At 46.1% G+C, this 21,732-nt stretch overlaps 1 protein-coding gene across 1 annotated transcript; it reads left to right on the top strand.

The window, feature by feature from the left end:
- The first annotated feature begins 350 nt into the window (after positions 1 to 350).
- Positions 351 to 20,269, top strand: FKBP9 (FKBP prolyl isomerase 9). Its single transcript, XM_061996972.1, has 10 exons — positions 351 to 622; positions 4,407 to 4,552; positions 5,409 to 5,598; positions 8,199 to 8,344; positions 9,555 to 9,744; positions 12,079 to 12,224; positions 13,431 to 13,617; positions 15,505 to 15,650; positions 16,843 to 17,006; positions 18,721 to 20,269. Exons 1-10 carry the CDS (start codon positions 366 to 368, stop codon positions 18,901 to 18,903), a joined length of 1,755 nt encoding a protein of 584 aa, XP_061852956.1. The 5' UTR covers positions 351 to 365; the 3' UTR covers positions 18,904 to 20,269.
- The last annotated feature ends 1,463 nt before the right edge of the window (positions 20,270 to 21,732 follow it).

The following is a 21,732-nucleotide window of genomic DNA, read 5'->3' as shown; positions in this document are numbered from 1 at the left end:
GGTGCGCGTCAAGCAGCGGATGCCAGCGCACAACTTGGATCTCCGCAATTTCCACCTCAAATGATGACATTTGCGACGGAATTTCAAACCCGCGCCGGGATTTCAGACCCGGTGCGCCACGTCGCACGGCCGCCCCCCCTCCGAGGCGGGGGGCGAGGGGCGGCGGGCCCGGGGCCGCTCCTGCTCCTCCCCCGGCACGGCTTCATCCACGTTTGCAAGTTTCCAGCGGCGGGAGGAGGAGCCGGGGGGGCCGGGCGGCGCTGGGCGGGCGGGAGGGAAGCGGCTGGCGTCCGTCCCGCCTGCGCTCGCCGCCGGAGCCGCGGCGCCGTGCCGCTGCCGCCCTCCCGCCCTCCGTCCGTCCCGCCATGGCGGGGCCGGCGGCCGCGCGGCGGCGGGGCGCGGGCTGCGGCGCGCTGCTGGTGCTGCCGGCGCTGCTGGTGAGCTGGGCCGCCTGCCAGGCCCCGCCGGTGCCCGCGGCCGCTCAGCCGCCCCTCGACGGCACCGACCTCCGCGTCGAGCGCCGCTTCGTGCCCGAGAGCTGCCCGCGGACCGTCAAGCCCGGAGACTTCGTGCGCTACCACTACCTGGGCGCCTTCCCCGACGGCACCCGCTTCGACTCCAGGTCTGGCCGGCTGTGCAGCCCTCGCCCCGGGTTTATACTTGCAACCCTTCCCCCGGGGTTGAGATCGTATGAGGGTGCTCTTTGGGGAGAGGAGGGGAGGACAGCGAGCAGGACTGTCCCCACGAGCGTGTTTTGGTGTTCGGTGATGGTGGCGCCGGGAGGGGGCCGTGGTTGAGGTTCGGTTTGGGTCCCATGAGCCCTTTTGGGGTGGCTGGTTGGAAGCAAGTCGGTGGCGAGCTGAGCAGTGCCCGACAAGAGAGAGCGCAGGGCATACAGACCACCGTAGGAAGAGGTATTGGAAACACGAAAGGGCGAAGAGCTGGGGAGTGACGGCTGGGGCTGAGATCTCTGCGGTGGCTGGCTCCAGTTCACAGCAGTTTGTGTGCCCCGATGGATCCCCACCAGGTGCTTCCAGCTGTGTTCGCAAGGCACTGACAGGGAGCTTTCTGCCCCGAGACAGAAGACTTGAGGACATTCAGTTAGTCTGGTAGACAGGAGCGTATATCATATCACAGTCTCTCTCAGTGTCATCAATTGCTTGCCTGTTTCTGTCCCTGTGTTTCCTACGCCCTCCTCAAGGCTTGAACCTCCTCGAATGCAAACGTTTCTGAATCGTCATCTTTGCCAGAAGTGCAAGAATCATCAGGCTTTGCTTACACAGAACTTTTTGGATGTTACCCTTGAGTAAACGTGGCCTATGTACAGTGAAGTGCCTGGGCACTTCCTTGCTGTTATTTTGGGATCAGGGAGCCTAAATAGTGGGATCAGGAGATTGTGAGGGATGCTGATGCTGCTGACAGCTTATTTGTTTTTCCTTGCCTCGGTCATTGCTGCTGATCAAAGCATTACTCAGAAAGAGAAAACAAAACATATTTTCACTAATCCTGGTAATCTTCCTTGTGCTTCAAGGACAATCTGTAGCCTCAGGGCTACTGTCCTTCAGAGTAAGCTCAGCTCTGGAGCTGCCTGCCCTTCAGTGCGCTGGTACTGCCACTTCAGCAGCGCTCCTTCAGATAAAGCGCGGGATGCGGTTCAGCTGGCGTTGCTGCAGCTGCAGGGAGAAGGCACAGTAAGACACTGAATCCATTGGCAACAGGCAACCTTGGAAAATAAGTCTTAGCTGCAGATGTGAGGATGCTCAAAGGCAGCATCCTCACGGCTCCTTTCAGCAGTATGTGACCGTTGGAAAAGCAGCCACGTGTTCAGAAATGTGTTTCTGATTTCAACAGATCGGTTCTGAGGCTCGTTCATACGCCAGGTCGTACCTGCAGGTTTCTGCACTGAGGCAGGGCATTTGGAGAGCCTTCCCAGGGGCTGGTTCTCTTGTTCTGTGTTATTTAGCTCTAGATTATTTGGGGCAGGAACAAGCTGTGTAGAACTGTACAGGCTTAATCTCTTTGGGTCCCCTAAATCTCAGATTGTAAATGATAACGACAATAGTCTAATCTCACTTGAGTGGATGTGTGGCCATCTCATTTCAAAAGGATGCAAAAAGTCAGGGTTGGTCAGTTCCTAATTCTTTTCCTAGATGTCAGCTCGTGCTGACAAACATTTTTGTTATTTGCTTAGTGTGGTCTGCTTTTTAAGGTTGATGGTGGCGATGTATCATGTTAAGACAATAGAAAGGGAGGAGATTTTTGTGTTCTGTATATTAATGGGAGATGTATTTTGAAGTATTTGTCATAAACTCTTTAGTGTTCCCTGAATACAAGTTATTCAGTCAATTTATACCACAATTAGCCAGTTAGAAAGCCCATTTTTCTACTTGTTAGAGTTGTTACTTGTTTCTTTTATTTCCTTCAGTTTATCAAAGCACTTTCCAGCATCAGTTTTGTCAGTCACTGCTATGAAATGGGCCTAGAAAATACTCCCTGTTTTGAGCTAAGGGCCTTTTCAACTTTGCTTCTCCAGCTGCTGAGAATGTTCTTGAGGTGTAAAGCTCTTTTTCTGTATTTCCAAGTAGAAAGTAGTGATACAGCTCCTCTTGTTAACAGGCTGTTGACAGTCTTAGTAATCATGACTGTGCCACATAAGCTAATTGATACGTTGATAACAAAATGTTGAATGCACCTCTTTCTTTGTTTTCTGTCCCTCCTGTCAGTATTTGTATTTCCGTGGCCATGAAATGACTTGCCTTTTGAAGTCTGAACTTAGTTGCCTAGTCTCATCTGCTGTGAGTTTGGTTAATTCCTCTGATAGACACTAATTTTGCTTAGTTTGAAGGAATTTGCAAGCTGGGGCCTGCAAAGCTGCATGATCCGCTCACAACTTCTCTCTTTTCTCCCCTTAGCATCAACGTTTTCTTATTTTCTAGGTTTATAATGGGCATAAAATGCTTTTCTGTTTAAAGTCCATTCCAAGTGTTGTCAAACTTTGTCAATTGCTACAAAATATCACTTTTGGGGGTTTCTTAGAATCTGCTATGTTACTAGTCTTACTGTCTTAATTATGTTTTTGTGTGTGTGTCATAGAATTTGTCAGGAGCTAATTTAAATGTGACATCCCTGCCTGGCAATAGGAATGTTTGTGAGACCGACAGTGAATAGTCTGTACAGAGAGTTGTCAATTTTAAGGTAAATATTTGCCAGGAAAGAAAAAACATATGATGGAGTAAACAGAGAGATCACTGAGTAAAACATTGGAGGGATTGGAGGCTCAGGGACTGTTAGGAGGCTCAGTTTGGTGTGGAAGTGATGTGTACAGCCTGGGAAGGAAAGTTTGACATCATTTCCCCAGCGATATCTATCTGGCTGCTTTCCAGAGTATTTTAGTAAGCAAAGAGGCATTAGCTGTTTTAAAATGTATTCTTTCCAGTGCTGCTTCTGATCTGGGGGGAGGGAAAAAAGAAGAGAAAGTCTTTTAAATTATAAAAGGAATTTGAGAAAACGGAAGCAGTAAAAGCTTAAAAATAGGCACGAAGCCTCTGGAATGTTTCCTGCCGTGTGTTTATACATCCCAGCAGCAGCTCAGGCACAGCCAAATGAGGGCATTGTGTGGATTTAAGGTGGCCAAACTAACCACGGAAGCTGGTGTTAGTTTTCTGCAGTGGTAACGCTGCTGCTGCCTGGGGAAAGCTTGGTCATCGTTTAAGCATCGTTTCTTTGATGTTCGTGTGTTATCAGAGTGGAGGATGTAGCCAGCTGTCTTGATTCCTGAAGTCTGCCAAACTTTACTGTTTAAAGCACATCTATATTTTTTGCTGTTTAAATCTTAATGACATGAGTGCTGGGAACTTGGAGAAGAGAATAAGTAACCAGTTGGAGAAAGTAAATAACCGATTGGCAAACCCCACAGCTTTTAATGAAGAAGGCATCACTTTCCCTTTCCTCTTCCCCCACAGAGAATCTCCAACTATGATGTCTCATACACGTTCTAAGGCTTATTGACATTGTGTGATATGTTTGTGGTATGACCAGTGTGCTGAGGTCCTACTGTGGGAGCAGCCATCCGTTCAGCCCTTGTAGCAGTGTTTCGTTTTTCTTCCTCATCTGTCATTTTCCAGTGCTGCTTCAAGCATTAGTGTGTAAATAAGGCATTTGTAGAGAGGGACTTTGGGTGCCTGTAATGTGCATTTCACACTGCTTGAATGCATTTCAGAGAGCACTGGTGAGCAGTGAACAGAAGGAGAGATGAGGAATATTTGGCCTTGCCCCTCCTCTTGGCAGCTGTCTTGCAATAAAGTTACGTTACCAGGGTGAGGGGGAGACGAGGTGCAGTTAACTCTCCAAACAATAGTGAGAAGATGGATAAATGAACCAGTAACCACTAACTCTTCCCCCTTCAGCTACGACAGGGGATCCACGTTCAACGTGTTTGTGGGAAAAGGGCAGCTGATTGCTGGGATGGACAAAGCTCTGATCGGCATGTGCGTGAATGAGCGGCGGTTCGTGAAAATCCCCCCCAAGCTCGCCTACGGAAGCGAAGGCGTCTGTAAGTGCAGCACTGGGCCCTCAGTTGCTGCTGGTGTGAGTAATTCAGCAGAGAGGATGGGGAGTGGAGTCACAGAAGGGCAGAAACTGCGAGTAGTGCATTTTGGAGAGGTTCTGCCCTGCTCAGGAGTGTTTGTTAATCCTGGAGCTGAGCTAATGGCTCCAGGCTCCCTTGGAAGGAAAAGCTGTTGACTGTGAGGACCTTGAGCAAACAAACCTTGCCACTGAAGTTAACTATTTATTTATACCTACCTCCCTGTTAAATAGTTATTGTGTTTTGGTATTGTGCTGCTCAAGTGCCAAAAGCAGCTTTGCTCTGCAGGCTCCGAGGTAATGAGTGCTAAATCAAGAGCAATTTGCCTGATGGACTTAATTGGTAACAGTTCACATTGCCAGATTCTCCCCTGCCTACGTAGCTCCAACAATGACATGGGGACAGGGGAATATGAGCACAGAGGAGTAAGTTCTACACAGAACCATAGAATAGTGGGGGTTGGAAGGGACCTTTAAGGATCACCCAGTCCAATCCCCTGCTGAAGCAAGTTCACCTCTGTCAGGCCACACAGAAATGTGTCCAGGCAGGTTTGGAAACCTCCAGAGAAGGAGCCTCCACACCCTCTCTGGGCAGCCTGTGCCAGGGCTCCCTCACCTCAACACTAAAGAATTTTTTCCTTATGTTTAAGTGGAACATTTCAGTGTCCTAATTTATGCCCATTACCTCCTGTCCTGTCACTGGAGACAACAAGAAAAGCTCCGCCATCATGGGTTTTATTTAGGGAATGTGTAGATGGGATCCCTTGTCAATGATGTCACGTAGAAAATGGGAACTAAAGCGCACTGTGCTGTTTTTTTTGCAGCTGGTGTCATACCCCCCAATGCTGTGCTCCATTTCGACGTGCTCCTGATAGATCTTTGGAACTTGGAGGATGAAGTGCAGGTTCAGACTTACTTCAAACCTGAGAAGTGTCCTCGGACAGTCCAGGTGTCTGACTTTGTACGGTACCATTACAATGGAACGTTCTTAGATGGGACCCTGTTTGATTCAAGGTATGCGGCTGCTTTGTGTGTCTTTCTGTATTTTAATTGGTGTCTGATGTCACTTTAAACCAGCACTTCCTCCCCCTTCACTGCTATAACAGTTACTGCCGATTGCCCAGGAAGACAAGAATGGGACGCTAGCATCGTCTGTCAGTAATTGATTAAGGGACTACAGAACAGCAGTCCTGACTCAAACCAATAAAACAGTACATTATTTCTGCATGAGTTTACCAGCACAGTTCCTTTCAGTTTTAAAATTTCTCTCCCTATCTCTTTATTATTATTTATTGCAGTTAGTGAAGAATTTTATAACCCCTGCAGCATAGCTGTTCCAGTCAGAGACAAGCTTTGTAAACTAAGCGGAGTTCGTACTGAAATCAAGCTGCTAATACTTTCATACTGAGGTTTTAAGTTCTTGGTATTGTCACAGTAAGTTTACTTCATTGAAGTTCAGTGGAAATTGATGCTTTAATAACAGCTGCCATTAAGTTTGTGAGCCACTTTTCAGAACCTTTTAGGTTCCTGAAATAGGAAAGTGCTCTGGAACACACTCACCAGCCAGCTTGGTAAAACTGGGAGCAGTATTTTTGGAGTCCCAAGTTGTGAGTTACACTGTGCATAGCACATGGCTTGTAAAAATCAGAATGACAGAATTGTTTCAGCTGGAATAGACCTTTAAGCTCATCAAGTCCAGCCTTTGTTCCAGCTCGATTGGCCACTAGACCATTTCCCAACAGCCTCTGAAGCCCCTCCAGGGACAGTGACTCCAGCACCTCCCTGGGCAGCTGTTCCAATGCCTGACAACCCTTTCAGGAAAGAAATTCCTCCTCAGATCCAGCCTGAGCCTTCCCTGGCACAACTTGAGGCTTTCCTCTTGTTCTATTGCTTGTTACTATGGGGAACAGACCGATCCCAGCCTCACTACAGCTTCCTTTCAGGTAGTTGTAGAGAGTGAGAAGGTTTTTCCTGAGCTGCCTTTTCTCCAGGCTAAACAGCCCCAAATCCCTCAGCTGTTCCTCATATGAGATGTGCTCCAAATCCTTTACCAGCTTGGTAGCCCACCTCTGGATCCTCTCCAGCACCTCCATGTCCTTCGTGTAGAGAGGGACCCAAAACTGGACACAGTATTTGAGGTGCAGCCTCACCAAAGCCGAGTACAGGGCAATGATCAGCTCCCTGCTCCTGCTGACAACACTGTTCCTGAACCAGGCCAGGATGCCATTGGCCTTCTTGGCCACCTGGGCATGCTGCTGGCTCATGTTCAGCTGCTGTCACCCAACACTCCCAGGTCCCTCTGTGCCTGGCAGCTTTCCAGCCACTCCTCCCCAAGCCTGGGGTTGTTGTGGCCCAAGTGCGGAATCTGGCACTTGGCCTTATTGAAACTCATGGCACTGGCCTTGGCCCAGCCATCCAGCCTGTGTAGATCTCTCTGTAAAGCGTCCCCACCCTTAAGCAGATGGACACTTCCACCCAGTTTGGTATCATTGGCAAACTTACTCAGGGTGCACTCTATCCCCTCAGCCAGATCCTTAATGAAGATGTGTTGTGGTTTTGTCCAGCTGGAGACAAAGAGCCACAAGGGTGCTCGCTCACTCCTCCCCTTCCCGGCCGAGCGGGGAGGGGAACCAGAGAAAAAGGGGAAAAAACCTGCGTAGGTTGAAATAAGAACAGTTTAATAGAATGCCAATAAGAAGAAACAAGTTCAGGAAAAACAGTTATAAGAGTAAATGAGGGGATGTACAAAAGGAATGGTGCGTGCCGCAGCTGCTCACTACCCGGGACCCAACACAACTGCTACTGACCAGCAGCCGAGCTCGCGGTTCCGCAGCGCTGCCCCCGACTAGCTCCCTGCCTATATGTACTGGGCATGATGTCAGTATGGTATCAAATACCTGTTGTCCAGCCTGGGTCAGCTGCCCATGCTGTGCCCCTTCCTACTTCCTCATCAAAGTTAACCCTATCCTAGCCCAAACCAGGACAAGATGTTAAACAGAGTGGCCCCAGTACTGAGCCTTGGGGGACACCACTCGTGACCAGCTACCAACTGCATTTCGCTCCATTGACAACAACTCTTTGGACCCGACCATTTAACCAGTTTCTCACCCAGGAAAGTGTCGGCCCATCCAAGCCAAGAACAGCCAATTTCTCTAAGAGAATGCTGTGGGAAACAGTGTCAAAGGCCTTACTACAGTCAACAAAGACAACATCCACAGCCTTTTCTTCATCCAACAAGCAGGTCACCCTGTCATAGGAGATCAGGTTTGTTAAACAGGACCTGCCCTTGACAAACCTATGCTGACTGGGCCTGATGACCTGGTTGTCCTGCATGTGCTGCATAATAGAACTTAGGATGATCTGCTCCATCAAGCTTCCTGGGCACTGAAGTCAAACTGACAGGCCTGCAATTTCCTGGATCATCCTTCTGTCCTTTCTTACATATGGGTGTTACATTGGCTGACTTCCAATCAGATGGGACTTCCCCAGTCAGCCAGGACAGCTGATAAATGGTGGACAATTAATATTGTTCTTTCCTGTGGTTGTCTGACATTTCATTGGGGTTTTTTTTGAGGTTTTATTTTCCTTCTTTTTGTTTGTTTTTCATTCTGTAGCCACAATCGGATGCGAACTTACGACACTTACGTGGGAATTGGATGGCTGATTGCTGGCATGGACCAGGGTCTCTTGGGAATGTGCGTGGGCGAGAAGCGCATTATCACAATACCACCTTTCCTGGCCTATGGGGAAGAAGGAGATGGTAAAAGTGTCTTCATTTAGTTACATATTTAATTCAAATAATCCATATTTTTTAAACAAACTTGTACTTTATGTGTCTTAAATATATGGGCGGCATCACAACCTGTTTCAGGCAATGAGGTGGCAAGAGAAGTTCAAACTGTATTATGTACAGGATTGGACTGACTAGAAAGTACAAGGGGTTTGATTTTATTTAAACTTAAACAGTAAGTTGCTAAACAGACATGTTGTTGGTACAATTGTAATTGTTATCTACTGAAATTGTATTTCATTCAGAGGATGTAACCTGTGACTGATATCTAGGGGCTGCAAGAGCTTGAAGTCAGGTGGCTGTGTGATTCTTTCAATGACTGCCACAGAGAGCAGCAGACCTTTGAAAGGAGAATGTATTTTTAATTCCAGTTTTGTTCTCTTTTGAGTTTTTTTTGCAACCAATGCCCCAGTAATAACTAAAAGATGGAGTAATTGTCCCCAGGGACTGTGTGCAGCCTGCCAGTCATACACAGGAGTCCCCATGTGACATGAGGGGGCAGTAAGGTATAGTTTGGGACTCTTCCTTAAATTCTTACTCTAATGTTTAAGGATGTGTCTGTGGTGTTTGAGGTTTCATACCCCTTCTGTGGCTTCATTAACTGATAGCCATCTCCAGGGATAACAAACCTTGGTGGAGTTAATGTTTGCCGAGTTCGTCAGCTCAGTGACTCTCAGTCAAGGCCCCACACTATGATATGTGTGTTGATGGAATGGTACTTTTTCAGGGAGATTACTCAATTTACCCTTCTTTGACTTCCATCACATGGTCTCCTGGTTTGATATCAACAGGATGGGAAGAGTCCATCTGCCAAATTTGTCTCCTAATGGTTATTTTAGGCAGCTTTGTGAAGTGCGTAGGAAATGGCAGTGGCCTGAGCCATGCAGCTCAGATGGAGCTGGTGTACATTGATGCAGATGAGTGTTGCTGAGGAGGCTGTTGTTTTCAGTGAGGCAGTGCCATCACAGCAGGAACTGAATGAAGTCATCTGAGTTGGAGAAGTGAGTGACAAACCCACACGTGGAACAAGAAGTGACTGACTAGAAGCAGATGACGCTGATTTATCCTGGGAGGGGAGGTGCTTGGTATTTGGCAGCAGGTTACTTTACTTCGACACTTTTAAGCTCCTTCTAGAACACCTGCTATTTCTCAGCCGCCTTCTGCTCTAACACTTTTGTAGGTAAGGAGATCCCTGGGCAAGCTTCCCTCGTCTTTGATGTGGTTTTGCTAGATCTCCATAACCCCAAAGATGGTATTGCCATTGAGAACCAGCAGGTGCCTGAGTCCTGTGAGCGGAGAAGCCAGACAGGAGACTTCCTCCGGTACCACTACAATGGCACACTCCTGGACGGCACGTTGTTTGATTCCAGGTAATCACACCATTCAGCCCTACAGATCCCATTTCCCGTTTGACTCATCTGTTTTGTCCATAATACACCCAAATATGGTTCTTTTGCTTTTCCTTCCTTTCTGAGATTTTTGAGTGGAGAAAATTCGTAATAGAAAACTTTTGGATGTGGACAGGAAGAGACCAACTGTGTGTCCTGACAGGATCACGGCTGCCATCTAGGGGTGGGGATCCACCTGGTGAAGCTGTGGATGCCCTAGAGACCTTAGATGTGCCTAGCTGTGGATGCCTTAGACGTGCCTAGCTAGAGATTCTCTGCCCCATAGTTTTATCTGCCGAATATGTAATACTACTGAAGAGAGAGAAAATAAATCTGATTCCATTTTAAGTCCTGTGAACTCTGAGCCACTGTGCTAGTGGCTACTTTGAAGCTAATCTCAAGAGAGTCTGTCCATTTTGTACTTGAAAACTATTTACATTTTGAAGGCTCATGTCTTTCAAGACTGAATTCAGCAATGGTGTTTCCATGATAAATGAGGAGGGATTGCTGTCACATCAAATCCAAAGCTCTCACAAGCATTATGTGCAGACTTACATGATGAATAAATACCCTTCTTTTCACTTTTGTTTGCTGTTTAATGAGCAGTACTTTACTCTCCCACTCCAGCTTTCAGAACAGCTGGCACAAGTAGATAAAGAGAATTGAAAACAAGCCACTGTAAAATGTTTTATGAAATAAAGTCATGGAAAAATGTGCTCCTACAGCTGCTGCAAGCTGAAGATCAGGATCAGTTTGCAAACAAGAGCTGTGCAGTGTATGTCACGTGTGCTACTTCCAGGAGAAGGCAGGGAATTGTATCTCCTGCAATAGAATTGAGGTGCAGTGAGGTTCAGGATCAACCCTCACCTTCCTGTTCAGCTGCCCACCTTGCCCAGGAGGATGGAGAGCAGGAGACTGCATCAGCAGCCATCACTGTAGACTTTAATTTACAGCTTATGAAAACTTGTATGTTAAGAACTCAGAGCTTATCCACAGTACACTTGCCCAGAATCCCTCTTTTCTGATATGTAAATGGGTATTGTCTGTACTAACTAAAGAACTTTTGAAAATGGCTGTAGTATTTATATCAGGGTGGTTGTCAATAAATAGTAAGAACTGCTTTGTAGACAGCAGCCTCTACATCACTCTCAAGTGCTGACGGTTGTTAGAGGGCTTATTCATTAAGGATGTCGTATTCTGGCTTCCTGTAGCATTTACAGCTGCTGCAAGCTGAAGGACAGGATCAGTTTGCAAACCAGAGCTGAGCAGTATGTCGTGTGTGCTACTACATGTTCAATATTGCCCCCTCAAAGGGTCAATGTTGAGCAAGTACCTAAACAGAGCAACTAACAATAGTTATTGAAAGCCTTGGAATTGTCCAGGAAAGAAATGCCTCCCTAGTGCAAGGAGCATGCCAAAAGCACTGTGAAGGGCTGGGGTCGAGAGCTCTGATAATCTTTGCTTTCATTTTGTTTTGTTTTGTTTTCCTGTGCAATATTCAGCTGCAGAACTGTCCCTGGGCAGCTCAGCCAGGGCTGTCTGGGCTCAGAGCAGTTGAATAAACCTCTGAGTGACACTGGGGTCTGTTCTGGTCTTGCTTTTTTCCCAGAATTACCTCATGAAGATGCAATAAAACCTTTCTGCTTTGTGCTTTCATGTAGCCTACCTTGAAGAAAGGCAGAAGACAGACATATGTTGTAATAAACATGATTTGTTGTTGTAGGCTTGTTTTATTCTGGCATTAGGTGTTGAAGCAGATCCTTCAACCTGTGTGGAAGTGATTGGCATAGTTTGGAAGGGAGTGATAGTACTGATACTGTTTTGTTGCTGTGACTCATTTTAATGCCGTTCATCCCAGGAGAACCTTCTACTGCTCCTTGTAGTAGTTGAACTACATAGCTGTGGTTGCACAGTGAGATAGTCTGAAGGGTGTCTCTTGAAAACGAGTGTAAACTACATCTAGTTGATAAGCACTTATTAAACGCAGGGCAGAGGAAGGTTTAAAGGAGAAACCCCATTTTTTTCAGTGACTTGTCAAAGCATGCTTTCTGTTTAGTCTGAAATACATAAGTGAAGGTTTCTTTCAAGATACAGTAAAAATCCATTTGCAAATAAGCTGTTCCCTAGCCAGGGTCCCAGCACAAATGCCGACTGCTGAAACTTGGTGGCCTAGATTCGTTGAACGCGGTGGTTGCATTGAGCCTCTCTGGTGCTTTGACCTTAACTGGATTAAGAATGGTGCTTGCAGGCCTGTTGCAAGTGTCTGTGTTTTCTCCAGTACCCCTGACACTGCTAAAATGCAGATATTTTCCACAGCTACTCACGAAATCGTACCTATGACACCTATGTTGGGAAAGGTTACGTGATTGCTGGAATGGATGAAGGTTTGCTGGGTGTGTGCACTGGTGAAAAAAGAAGAATAATAATCCCCCCTCACCTTGGATACGGGGAAGAAGGAAGAGGTGAGCTGGACTTTCCATTCTACTCTTCTGTAATGAATGATGTTTGGCACATCTGTGCGGAGTCCCATGCTTTTGGCAATTGAAAGGCTCCTGAATGAGTTCCTTGTTTTGTGGGTGTGCAACTGAACAGGATTACACCCAGAATCTGCAAAATTATTTTAATTAGCTAGGTAGGTAGGACAGAAGGAATGCAGAGCCAACCTCACACGTAATTGGGGACCTGAAATGATTTGGATCATCAGAGTTTCAGCCAGACTGGTACTTGTTGACCTGAACTCATCAGACAGACTGGTATGTGGATGCCAGGAGCTCTGAAGTGTGAGATCTTCATTGCAGTGTCTTAACAAGCTCTGTGTGCTGAAGGAATTCACTGGGTGAAGTTTTCTTCTCCATTCCTTCCACAGCCACAGGTTTTGTGGACCCCTGAGCCCCCTCTGGAAATGGTGGATGCAAGTAACAGTGAAATATCTGTGTGTTTGTAATGTACAATGAACATTCCTTTGGGAAAAACTCCCTGATGCCTAAAATGATTGCTGTGAGGGGCTGAGTATGATAACCCTGCTACCTGGTTGCTGTCTTAGAGCTGGTGTTCCAAAAGGTACTTCCTGGGCTGCTCTTTGGAAGTACCTTTGAGGAGAAGCCTGTCTTCAGGAATGCAAATTCTATGCTGTTGATTTGGGAATTGGACTTTGTAGCAGCAAAACCCATTTGTGGGTCTGGATGTGTCGCTCTGTCCTGCTCATGCAATTGCACATGGTCCTGGGGAGAAGGGAGAGGAGTTTCTTGCTATCAGGACATCTTAAGGAAAGGCAGCATTTAGACATGGCATTCCTTGAAGCATGAGAAGTTCTACGAGAATGTTGATGATCAATAGTGAATTGGTGCATGAAACACAAATCAGTTACTTAGGGTGGTCACAGGAAATACATGGATATTGCTTCATTTCAGTGTAATGTTCAGAATAATAGAGATCTTGTACCTTCCCTGTTGAACTGAGTGTGTATTTAGTGCTTTTTCCCCAGTTCTTTCCTTGCATCTGCTGCACACAGAGGAGATTTAATCCTTGAATTCTGAATGGGAAGAGCAAAATGACTCAATAGCAGACACAGTGGGAGTACATATTCCTACAGGGTGCAGTACCAGGGCACCATAAGCTTGTTTGGGTACCACTTCTTTTTCTACTCCCCTGATTTGGTTTGTATTTAGGAAAGATTCCAGGGTCTGCAGTGCTGGTGTTTGACATCCACGTGGTTGACTTCCACAACCCCTCGGATTCTGTCAGCATTACTGTTAACTACAAACCTTCCAACTGCACCGTGCTGAGTAAGAAGGGAGATTACTTGAAGTACCACTACAACGCTTCACTCCTGGATGGCACTTTGCTGGACTCGACGTAAGTGTATCACCTGGTAAAGGAAATATCCCTGGCAGCTGTGACAGCAGCATGAATTATCTGCAAAGTGGGCTGGCAGGGACTAAAGGATTTTAAAGTAAAAAATTGTCAACAGCAAACTAAGCATGAGCCAGCAATGTGCCCTCGTGGCCAAGAAGGCCAATGGCATCCTGGGATGCATCAAAAAGAGTGTGGCCACACATGGGTGCCAGTTTTCCTGTATTGTAGCCTTGTGGTAAGTGTCAGCATGGAGACACTATCAGAGGGCTCCTAATGTTTCTCTTCCTCCTTCCTGTTGACAGTAGGCTTAAGAGGGAAACAAGAGGTTGCTGCAGTCTGTCTCACACAGAACTAAAGTGAGCTCACCACACTGCCTGCTGCAGCTACAGGGATTCTCCTGCTAGCTGTCTTCTGCCTTCATCTTTTGGATAGCTCAAGTCACCTAAAGAATATTTTATTTTTGGAAGGGAATTTGAGGAAAAGTTACTTTTAAACAGCTTTTAATTAACATAGGAGGCAGCTCATTGCTTTCACAGGGTGCACTGTAGCCTGCAGAGCTGGAAAGGTGGCTGGCACTGAAGCACATGACGTGATGCTGTCAGCAAGTAACGTGTTTGGATTCAAAACACCTTTCATAGGGCAGGAATGCTCAGCTCCCAGTTTGCAGCGGGAGCTGTGGGATGTGGAGACTGTTTTACTCAATGGAGTTTGTAGAGAATCAAAGATCACAAATCACATGCTCCTGATTTTAAGGCTGACCTCCTAAGCCACTGAATTGTTTTCTTTCCAAATAATACTCTTGTACCAGCATGTCCCACAGTAGTATGGCCAAGCCAAACAACCAAAGGAAGGAGACTGACAGAGAAAAGGGTCCTGCTGTTGTGGCACACACTGAGTAAAAAGTCTTAATGCTTTTAGAATCACAGCACATGTCTAAATTTGGAGCTTTTAGCTCATTCTGGGGCTGTTTAGTCTGGAGGAGATTGTGGGGAGATCTTATTAACATTTATAAGTAGCTAAAGGGTGAGTGTCAGGAGGTTGGGACATCCCTTTTTTCTATAGTAGATAGTAACAGGACAAGGGGTAATGGGATGAAGCTGGAACACAAAAAGTTACACTTAAACAGAAGAAAAAACTATTTCACCATAAGGGTGAGGGAGCCCTGGCACAGGCTGCCCAGAGGGGTTGTGGAGGCTCCTTCCTTGGAGGTCTTCAAGACCCACCTGGACATGTTCCTATGTGACCTGGTCTAGGTGAAACTGCTTCTGCAGGGGAGTTGGACTAGATGATCTCTCCAACCCCTACCATTCTATGATTCTATGATCATTACTGATTTTAGAAACAGAGCCACCAGCAACAAGGTACAGATCAAAATCTCGCATGGTGAAGTAGCCACAGCAGTAGTAGACTTCTGAGCTGTCTCATTTAAGTGACTGCTACATTGGAGTGACTGATTTCATTAAAGGGATGGCTGAGCCATGTGAATGGACCCAGATCCTTTTAGGGTGGTAGTTCTGGGACAAACGTGCATCTGGAATTTTTACATCTGCTAAAAAGTCCAACTCTGTTATGTGAAAGGCAAAAGCCCTTATTTCGAGATAAAACACTTTGGGGAGTTAATTATCAGGATTAGTGATTTTAGTAGGTTTTAATTCAAGAAGCCTATAATTTCAGTACCAGAAGACTTGTCAACAGTAGAGAAACTTCTCTTTGGTTTTGGCTGTAACTTGCTACCTTGAGAACAACAACTTCAGGTAACTGCTTGGTAGAACAGAGCATTGGGCATGAAGTTAATTTTTGGCTATCACAGGGCACTAACTAGAAACTGCTATTTCTGGTGTAATTTTGAACAACAGAAGTTCTCTATTTTCTTTTCTTCCTCTCCAGACACAGCCTTGGCAAGACCTACAACATAGTTCTGGGATCTGGACAGGTGGTGGTGGGGATGGACATAGGCCTTCAAGACATGTGTGTCGGGGAGCGACGGACAGTCGTTATTCCACCTCATCTTGGTTACGGAGAGGACGGAGTTGGTAAGTGAATGAAACCTCTTGCTCATCCACTTGGCATCTCCTGAGTAACTGAAACACAAGCATGTGTGTTTCATTCCTTGCAGTGTGTTGGGGCATAAAGCGAGTCTCTCTTTTGAGACTTGAGAATGGGACTTTTGTCATTTCATTATTTCAGCCAACCCTTCCCATTCCCCAGTGGAATGAACAGACCGTCTGTGTTTGCACTCACACTGTGGCTGAGAGGAAGGGAACACGGGCTCTCAGTAGTGTTGCTTTGACAAAGCAGAAAGCTCCAGATGTTCTGGTGTTGCAGAGGGAGGTAAACTCTGATAGGAACTGGGTGCTCATGCTTGGATGTGAGATGTGGTATTTGGGGAGCAAAGCTGAAGGGGACTGTTCAGCACTAATGTGTTAGAAAACTCAAAGAAAACTCAATTCCCAAACTGCATAAACTGGATGTAAGATGTGGAAGAGTGTATCAGTGCTCTTGAAACCTCAACACCATAATTTTTAAGGCAGTTTGCTCTGTTTTAGAGCACTGAGGCTTATCAGGGACAACAGTAATAAAAAGAATAATATAGAGGTGACGAGGACTTTCCAGTCTCAGTGTGTGTGGTTGTTATTGCTGTTCTGAGTTAAAAGGCTGGAGGGAAAGGAAAGGAGACTGTCAGGAGATCACAAAGATAACAAGCTCTGATAGCTGTAGAAAAGTTGCTGTGTTCTTTGAATGTCTCTCCAGAGTCTGAATTGTATAAAGACTGTCTAACAGCCCCCCTGTGCCAAGCTTAATCGAGAATGAATTTGTGCTAAGAGATAAAGGAGTGTTTTCACTAATTGTCTTCCATGAAAAATCATGAGTATTTGCTGCTGGACAGAAGCTCCTTTTTCAAGGGTCAATTAAACTCCTTCTGTGTTTCATGGAGGTGACATCCCAAGCTGTTGCAACACTGCTGAGTCTGTCAGTAGCACCTTGATACACAGTGTATCAAGGTGAGATGAAGGAAACTTGATTAATTCCCGTGGCCTTACCTATATGCAAGAAATGGATGCAGTTGTGTTATGAAAGCTTCCTTTAAGCTTTGATCTCCTCTGCTGAGTTGGTGGGCTTGGGATCACAGTATAAAAGCACTTTTTGGAGCAGGAAGAGAAATTTAATTATGGTCTAAAAGGAAATATCCCTTTCAGTGCTCCCCTTTGCCCTTTGTTGTGACAGAAGGAGAAGTGCCCGGTAGCGCTGTGTTGGTATTCGACATCGAACTGCTGGAACTGGTGTCTGGTTTGCCTGAAGGGTACATGTTTGTCTGGAATGGGGAAGTCTCTCCCAATCTTTTTGAAGAAATAGACCAGAATCATGATGGAGAGGTACTTTTGGAGGAGGTAAGCTGAAACAAGGAAAACATTTGCAGTGTTTTTTTCATGCCTCTGTCATCAAGATGTTTTCTCCTATCACCATCGATGCAGATGTTGAAGAATGGGGTCTCTCCTCTTCTCCTTCTTCTTCTGACATGGTATTTGTTGTTGAATTAACAGAAGAATGGGGTCTCTCCTCTTCCCTTCCTCTTCTGACACAGTGGTTGTTGTCAAGTTAACAGGAAGGCAGCATGGCACTTAAAACATGGTTATTCAGCTTTAGAGATAGGACCAAAAAGAAAAACAGGAAGAGAAGAATGGCCACACTACTTAAGATCACTTACTATTGTGGTCTCCTTGGTCAGCAACAGGCACTTAGGGCACAAGTGTAAGGGGTCAGAGTTAGTGTTCAAGGCTCCTTTGCTGTATCAGCCTTCTCAGTGTCCGTTAGTTGGAAGCTTATGGTGAATTCTGGAGCCAAAGCTGAGCCTGCAGCAGTGCATCCAGGAACTGTGTAATCACTTCTGGAGCCTGGATTCCCACAGGTGAATCATGTGCTGTGTGAACAAGTCCATCCCCATGCTTTCTCTTAAAATCTGAAGCATGAGAATGTCACTGGATGCCCTAACTGAAAGCCTTTGCCACACCACCTCTGACCACAGAAACCTCTGTGAGGTTTTCCTCTCTGTTTTCTCTTAACTGAGGAGTTCTGTTATTTTAAGTCTTCTTTGTTACCTCTCTGTCATTGTGTTTGGTGTCCTTCCTCGCTGGAGCAGCACTGCCTACAGCACCCACAGGGCAGCCTGTGGGCTTGTGGAACACTGTCACTGCCTTTGAGCATTTTAACAAGCCAATGGCGTAAAATCAAAATCTTGTTCTCCCTTTTCCTTCTGTCTGTGTTTACCTTCTGCCTTGGCAAAGAGCTTTTAACAGTCTAGAGAATGAGTGAGGTAGGATGTGACTGTTGCTATCCAGATCCTTCTGGTCACCCACCACGGAGGAAAAGGAGGAGCTGAGGAGATATTAGAGGATGATGGCCTAAAAGGTGTAAATGAACAGCACCAGCAGCTCTCCTCATTGAAGCTCATTTAACAAGCAGTGACAGGGACACCACTAATTGGGAAAGCTCTGTTTGATTGTGTACTTTCTGGTTTTGGCAAACCAGTAGGATAACTTTTGTCAGATGCTGCCTTATCACCTTGATCATATGTATCAGGAAAAGGATTTATAGGGAAGACCAACCTTGTGGCCTTACAGCTTTCCCCACTGCAGGGTTAAGTGGAAGGCACAATGCCTTTAATAAATCTCATGGCATCCTGATACTCAGTCTCATTTCTGTGTCTCATGTTTTTTCTTGTGTGTTGTTAAGATGTAGGTGGATGTCTGTTTTACAGTGTCAGCTGCATCAGTGTGCAAAATGGAAGCCCCTCTGTCCATATAGATCTGTTCCTGTGTCACTCTGCTCCAATCATCTTCCCCCTACATTATGAAAAAGAACATTTCTTCATATGGGTGCAGGACCCTCAGGGGTAACTCAGGAGATCCTTGCTGAGCTCCACCTCACGTGCTTGTCCTGACTAGTGCAGTTTAGGTTGTAACCTTTATAGGACAGTAGCAGTGTACTCTTACATACACTGAATAAGCAGTAAAATGTTGAATGGTCAACACCAAATAAGTGCAACTTCTGTAAATATTCTTCAGTTTAAAGTTTTCTCCTGCTTTCTCCTTTCCCTCCACCTAGTTTTCAGACTACATTCAGGCCCAAGTCGATTCTGGCAAGGGGAGACTAGCTCCTGGTTTTGATTTTGAGAAGATCATTAAAAACATGTTCACCAATCAAGATCGAGATGGCAACGGTAAAGTTACTGCTGAGGAGTTCAAGCTTAAAGACCAGGAGGCCAAAGAGGAGCACGATGAACTGTAATGATAAGGAAAAAGAGCCCTGAGCTGACCTGCTGTCGGGAGGTGTGTACTGGAAGGGGTTTTGGTGTTTCTGAGTGGGGAGCATTTGGCTAGATAAATAAATAGATAGCCCCTGTCTGTCTGTAATGGCATGCTGACAGGCTCTTAAAACAGGGAGAGATTCTCAGTTGGAATTCTTGGGTACATTGGAACAAAAGATGGGATGTATAAATGGGTCATTGTGAACCACAAGGGCTGCCTTTACACTAAAGATTCGGAGTTCTCATTGAGCACTGTACAGTCCCATGGATGGGTGGGTGGGTGGGTGGACAGGAGAAAACTCACCAAGTGCTTTTTAAAAAACCTTTTGAACCAGAAAATATCCCCCATGAAAATAACCTGTAAAACTAGTCAGCTGCTGCAGCTGGTTCCTCCAGGAAGGCGTGAACCCTCCTTCCAGTACCCGAACCAGCCCACAGCAGGGTTTGCCAGCAGGAGCACCCACCTGCATGTTGTCATAGCTGTGCCATTGCAACACTGCCACAAGCCATGAACTGAGTGAAACGGGCCTGGAATTGTAACCATGCATGTGCCAGGTTCTTACCTTAGCAAATAAAACTTTGCTGCCATCTGTGTTGTATTTAATGAATGACTTTACCTCTCTCTGGCCTGCTGAAACAGTGTTCCCATCAGCAATTCCCAAACCTTCCCACTTGCAACCTTATTTATATTTTCATTAGACTTTAAATGTTAGTATTAAGGGGTCCAAATACTGTCACAAATACTGGATACAATTGCTTTTGCATTGGGCTTCCATCTCCTCTTTTGGGAATTGTTAGGCTGCAGGGTAAGGACGTAGAGCCATGTCTGGCATGACAAACAAGGAGACGGTGACAGAATCAAGAGACAGCCTTGCCAGTTCACCTCTGCCAACATTCTGGCCCATCCCTGAACATGGGACTGGGCTGGGAAGTGCTCTGTAGGTGATGTGAACTCTCAAGACACCCATCAGATCTCTAAGTGCAGGCAGCTGTTGAGTAGAAAACACTCTAAAAGGACATCGTCTGGAAGGCCACATGACCCCCCCCTCAGTACACGCCACGCAAAGGGCACAAATACCTACCATGAGACACTGTCAGACGAGTAAGAAGGGAGTTGTGTCTCCATTATATGCTTTGTGTCTAGTTTCTTGCTTTTTGTGATCTGTACAGGTGGGCTGTAAGCTCCCCAAGATGCTCTTTTTACAAACTGGTGTTTCAATTGAATGAAAACATTTTGTACCGGTTTTTAATACAGTTGTTAGAGGAAATGCAGTGAAACTTTTTTGAGTTTGATGCCATTAAAAGTTGGATAACTGATGTTTTTTGTTAAATAAAATGTTGATCAACTATTGCTGTTTACGTTTCTCTTTTTACCCCCTACCATTTGGATGACAGGAATGAACTGAACTTTGTGCAGCTCCTCTCACATGCTGCAGGTTTGTCTTGAGTATGGGGTCAATATTGCTATCAATCCTCAGGAAAAATAGTTTAAGCTAAGGCTGTTTAATTCAAAATGGATGAAAACAATAAAACACAAGAAAAGATTTGTATTTTTTTTTTCCATAACTCACACAGGTGAAGTGAGGTTGTTCTTTGGAGGAGTTCCCTAAATTACACATCCTGTATTGCCATCAGCTGTGACAGTTGGGAGGGTAAGGGTTCTCTCAACTGGGGGCTCCAAGGCTCCTGAACAATGAGAAGAAACAGCATTTCATTACCCAGGCTGCTGAAAGCAAACTTATTGGGCTTTGTATCTGATGTTTGCTATTGGAGCACAGGTGAGGTGTCTGAGGACTGGAGAAAGGCCAATGTCACTCCAGTCTTCAGAAAGGAGTGCAGAGAGAGACCTGGGAGTCCTGGTTGATAATCAACTGAGCATGAGCCAGCAATGTGCCCTCGTGGCCAAGAAGGCCAATGGCATCCTGGGATGCACCAAGAAGAGTGTGGCCAGCAGGTTGAGGGAGGTTCTTCTCCCCCTCCCCTCTACCCTGGTGAGGCCTCATCTAGAGTTCTGTGTCCAGTTCTGGGATCCTCATCTCAAAAGCGACAGGGAACTGCTGGAGAGAGTCTAGCAATGGGCTACCAAGATGATCAGGGGACTGGAGCATCTTCCTTATGAGGAAAGGCTGTGGGAACTGGGGCTGTTCAGCCTGGAGGAGACTGAGGGAGGCCACATTAACACCTGTATTTAAAAGACAGATGTCAGGAGAATGGGGCATCACTTTTTTCTGTGGTCTCCAGTGAGAGGGGCAATGGACAAAAGCCGGAACACAAGAAGTTCCATTGAAACCTAAGGAAAAACTTTGATGTTAAGGTGAGGGAGCCCTGGCACAGGCTGCCCAGGGAGAGTGTGGAGCCTCCTTCTCTGGAGGTTTTCAAGACCCACCTGGACGTGTTCCTGTGTGATCTGATCTGGGTGGGACCCGCTTCTGCAGGGGGTTGGACTAGATGATCTTTAAAGGTCCCTTCCAACCCCTACCATTCTATGATATTTTCACTTCATCTGTAGCTCAAAACACACATATATTACAATTAAATACTGGATGGGTCTGGTTTGGGTCAGTGAATACCATGGGTATTGGTGGATGGCAGGTGCAATCCAACAGTCTCTGACTGGAGTGGCTCCTTAGAAGTGTCACCATCATGTGGAAGCAGCTTTCTCAGAAGACTGTGGCACAAAATTTTCTCTTCCATTTTGCTTGGGAGTGGGCTGGTCACTGTGGTTCACCTGTTGTGCTTCTGCTTCTGTGCTACCCAGGTGGATAAGGAGTGAGCCCCAAGTTGATTTGCGTGCTGCCAGAAGTGATCCT

This window comes from Colius striatus, chromosome 5 (genome assembly GCF_028858725.1).
Source record: "Colius striatus isolate bColStr4 chromosome 5, bColStr4.1.hap1, whole genome shotgun sequence".
NCBI lineage: Eukaryota > Metazoa > Chordata > Aves > Coliiformes > Coliidae > Colius > Colius striatus.
Note: the sequence above shows the minus strand (reverse complement) of the source record. Positions and strands in the feature narration are given on the sequence as shown.

Coding starts and splice junctions, on each gene's coding strand:
- FKBP9 (XM_061996972.1), top strand. CDS start 366: ATGGCGGGGCCGGCGGCCGCGCGGCGGCGGGGCGCGGGCTGCGGCGCG. Junction 4,553..5,408: donor CTACGGAAGCGAAGGCGTCT/GTAAGTGCAGCA, acceptor TTTTTTTTGCAG/CTGGTGTCATACCCCCCAAT. Junction 13,618..15,504: donor GGCACTTTGCTGGACTCGAC/GTAAGTGTATCA, acceptor CTTCCTCTCCAG/ACACAGCCTTGGCAAGACCT.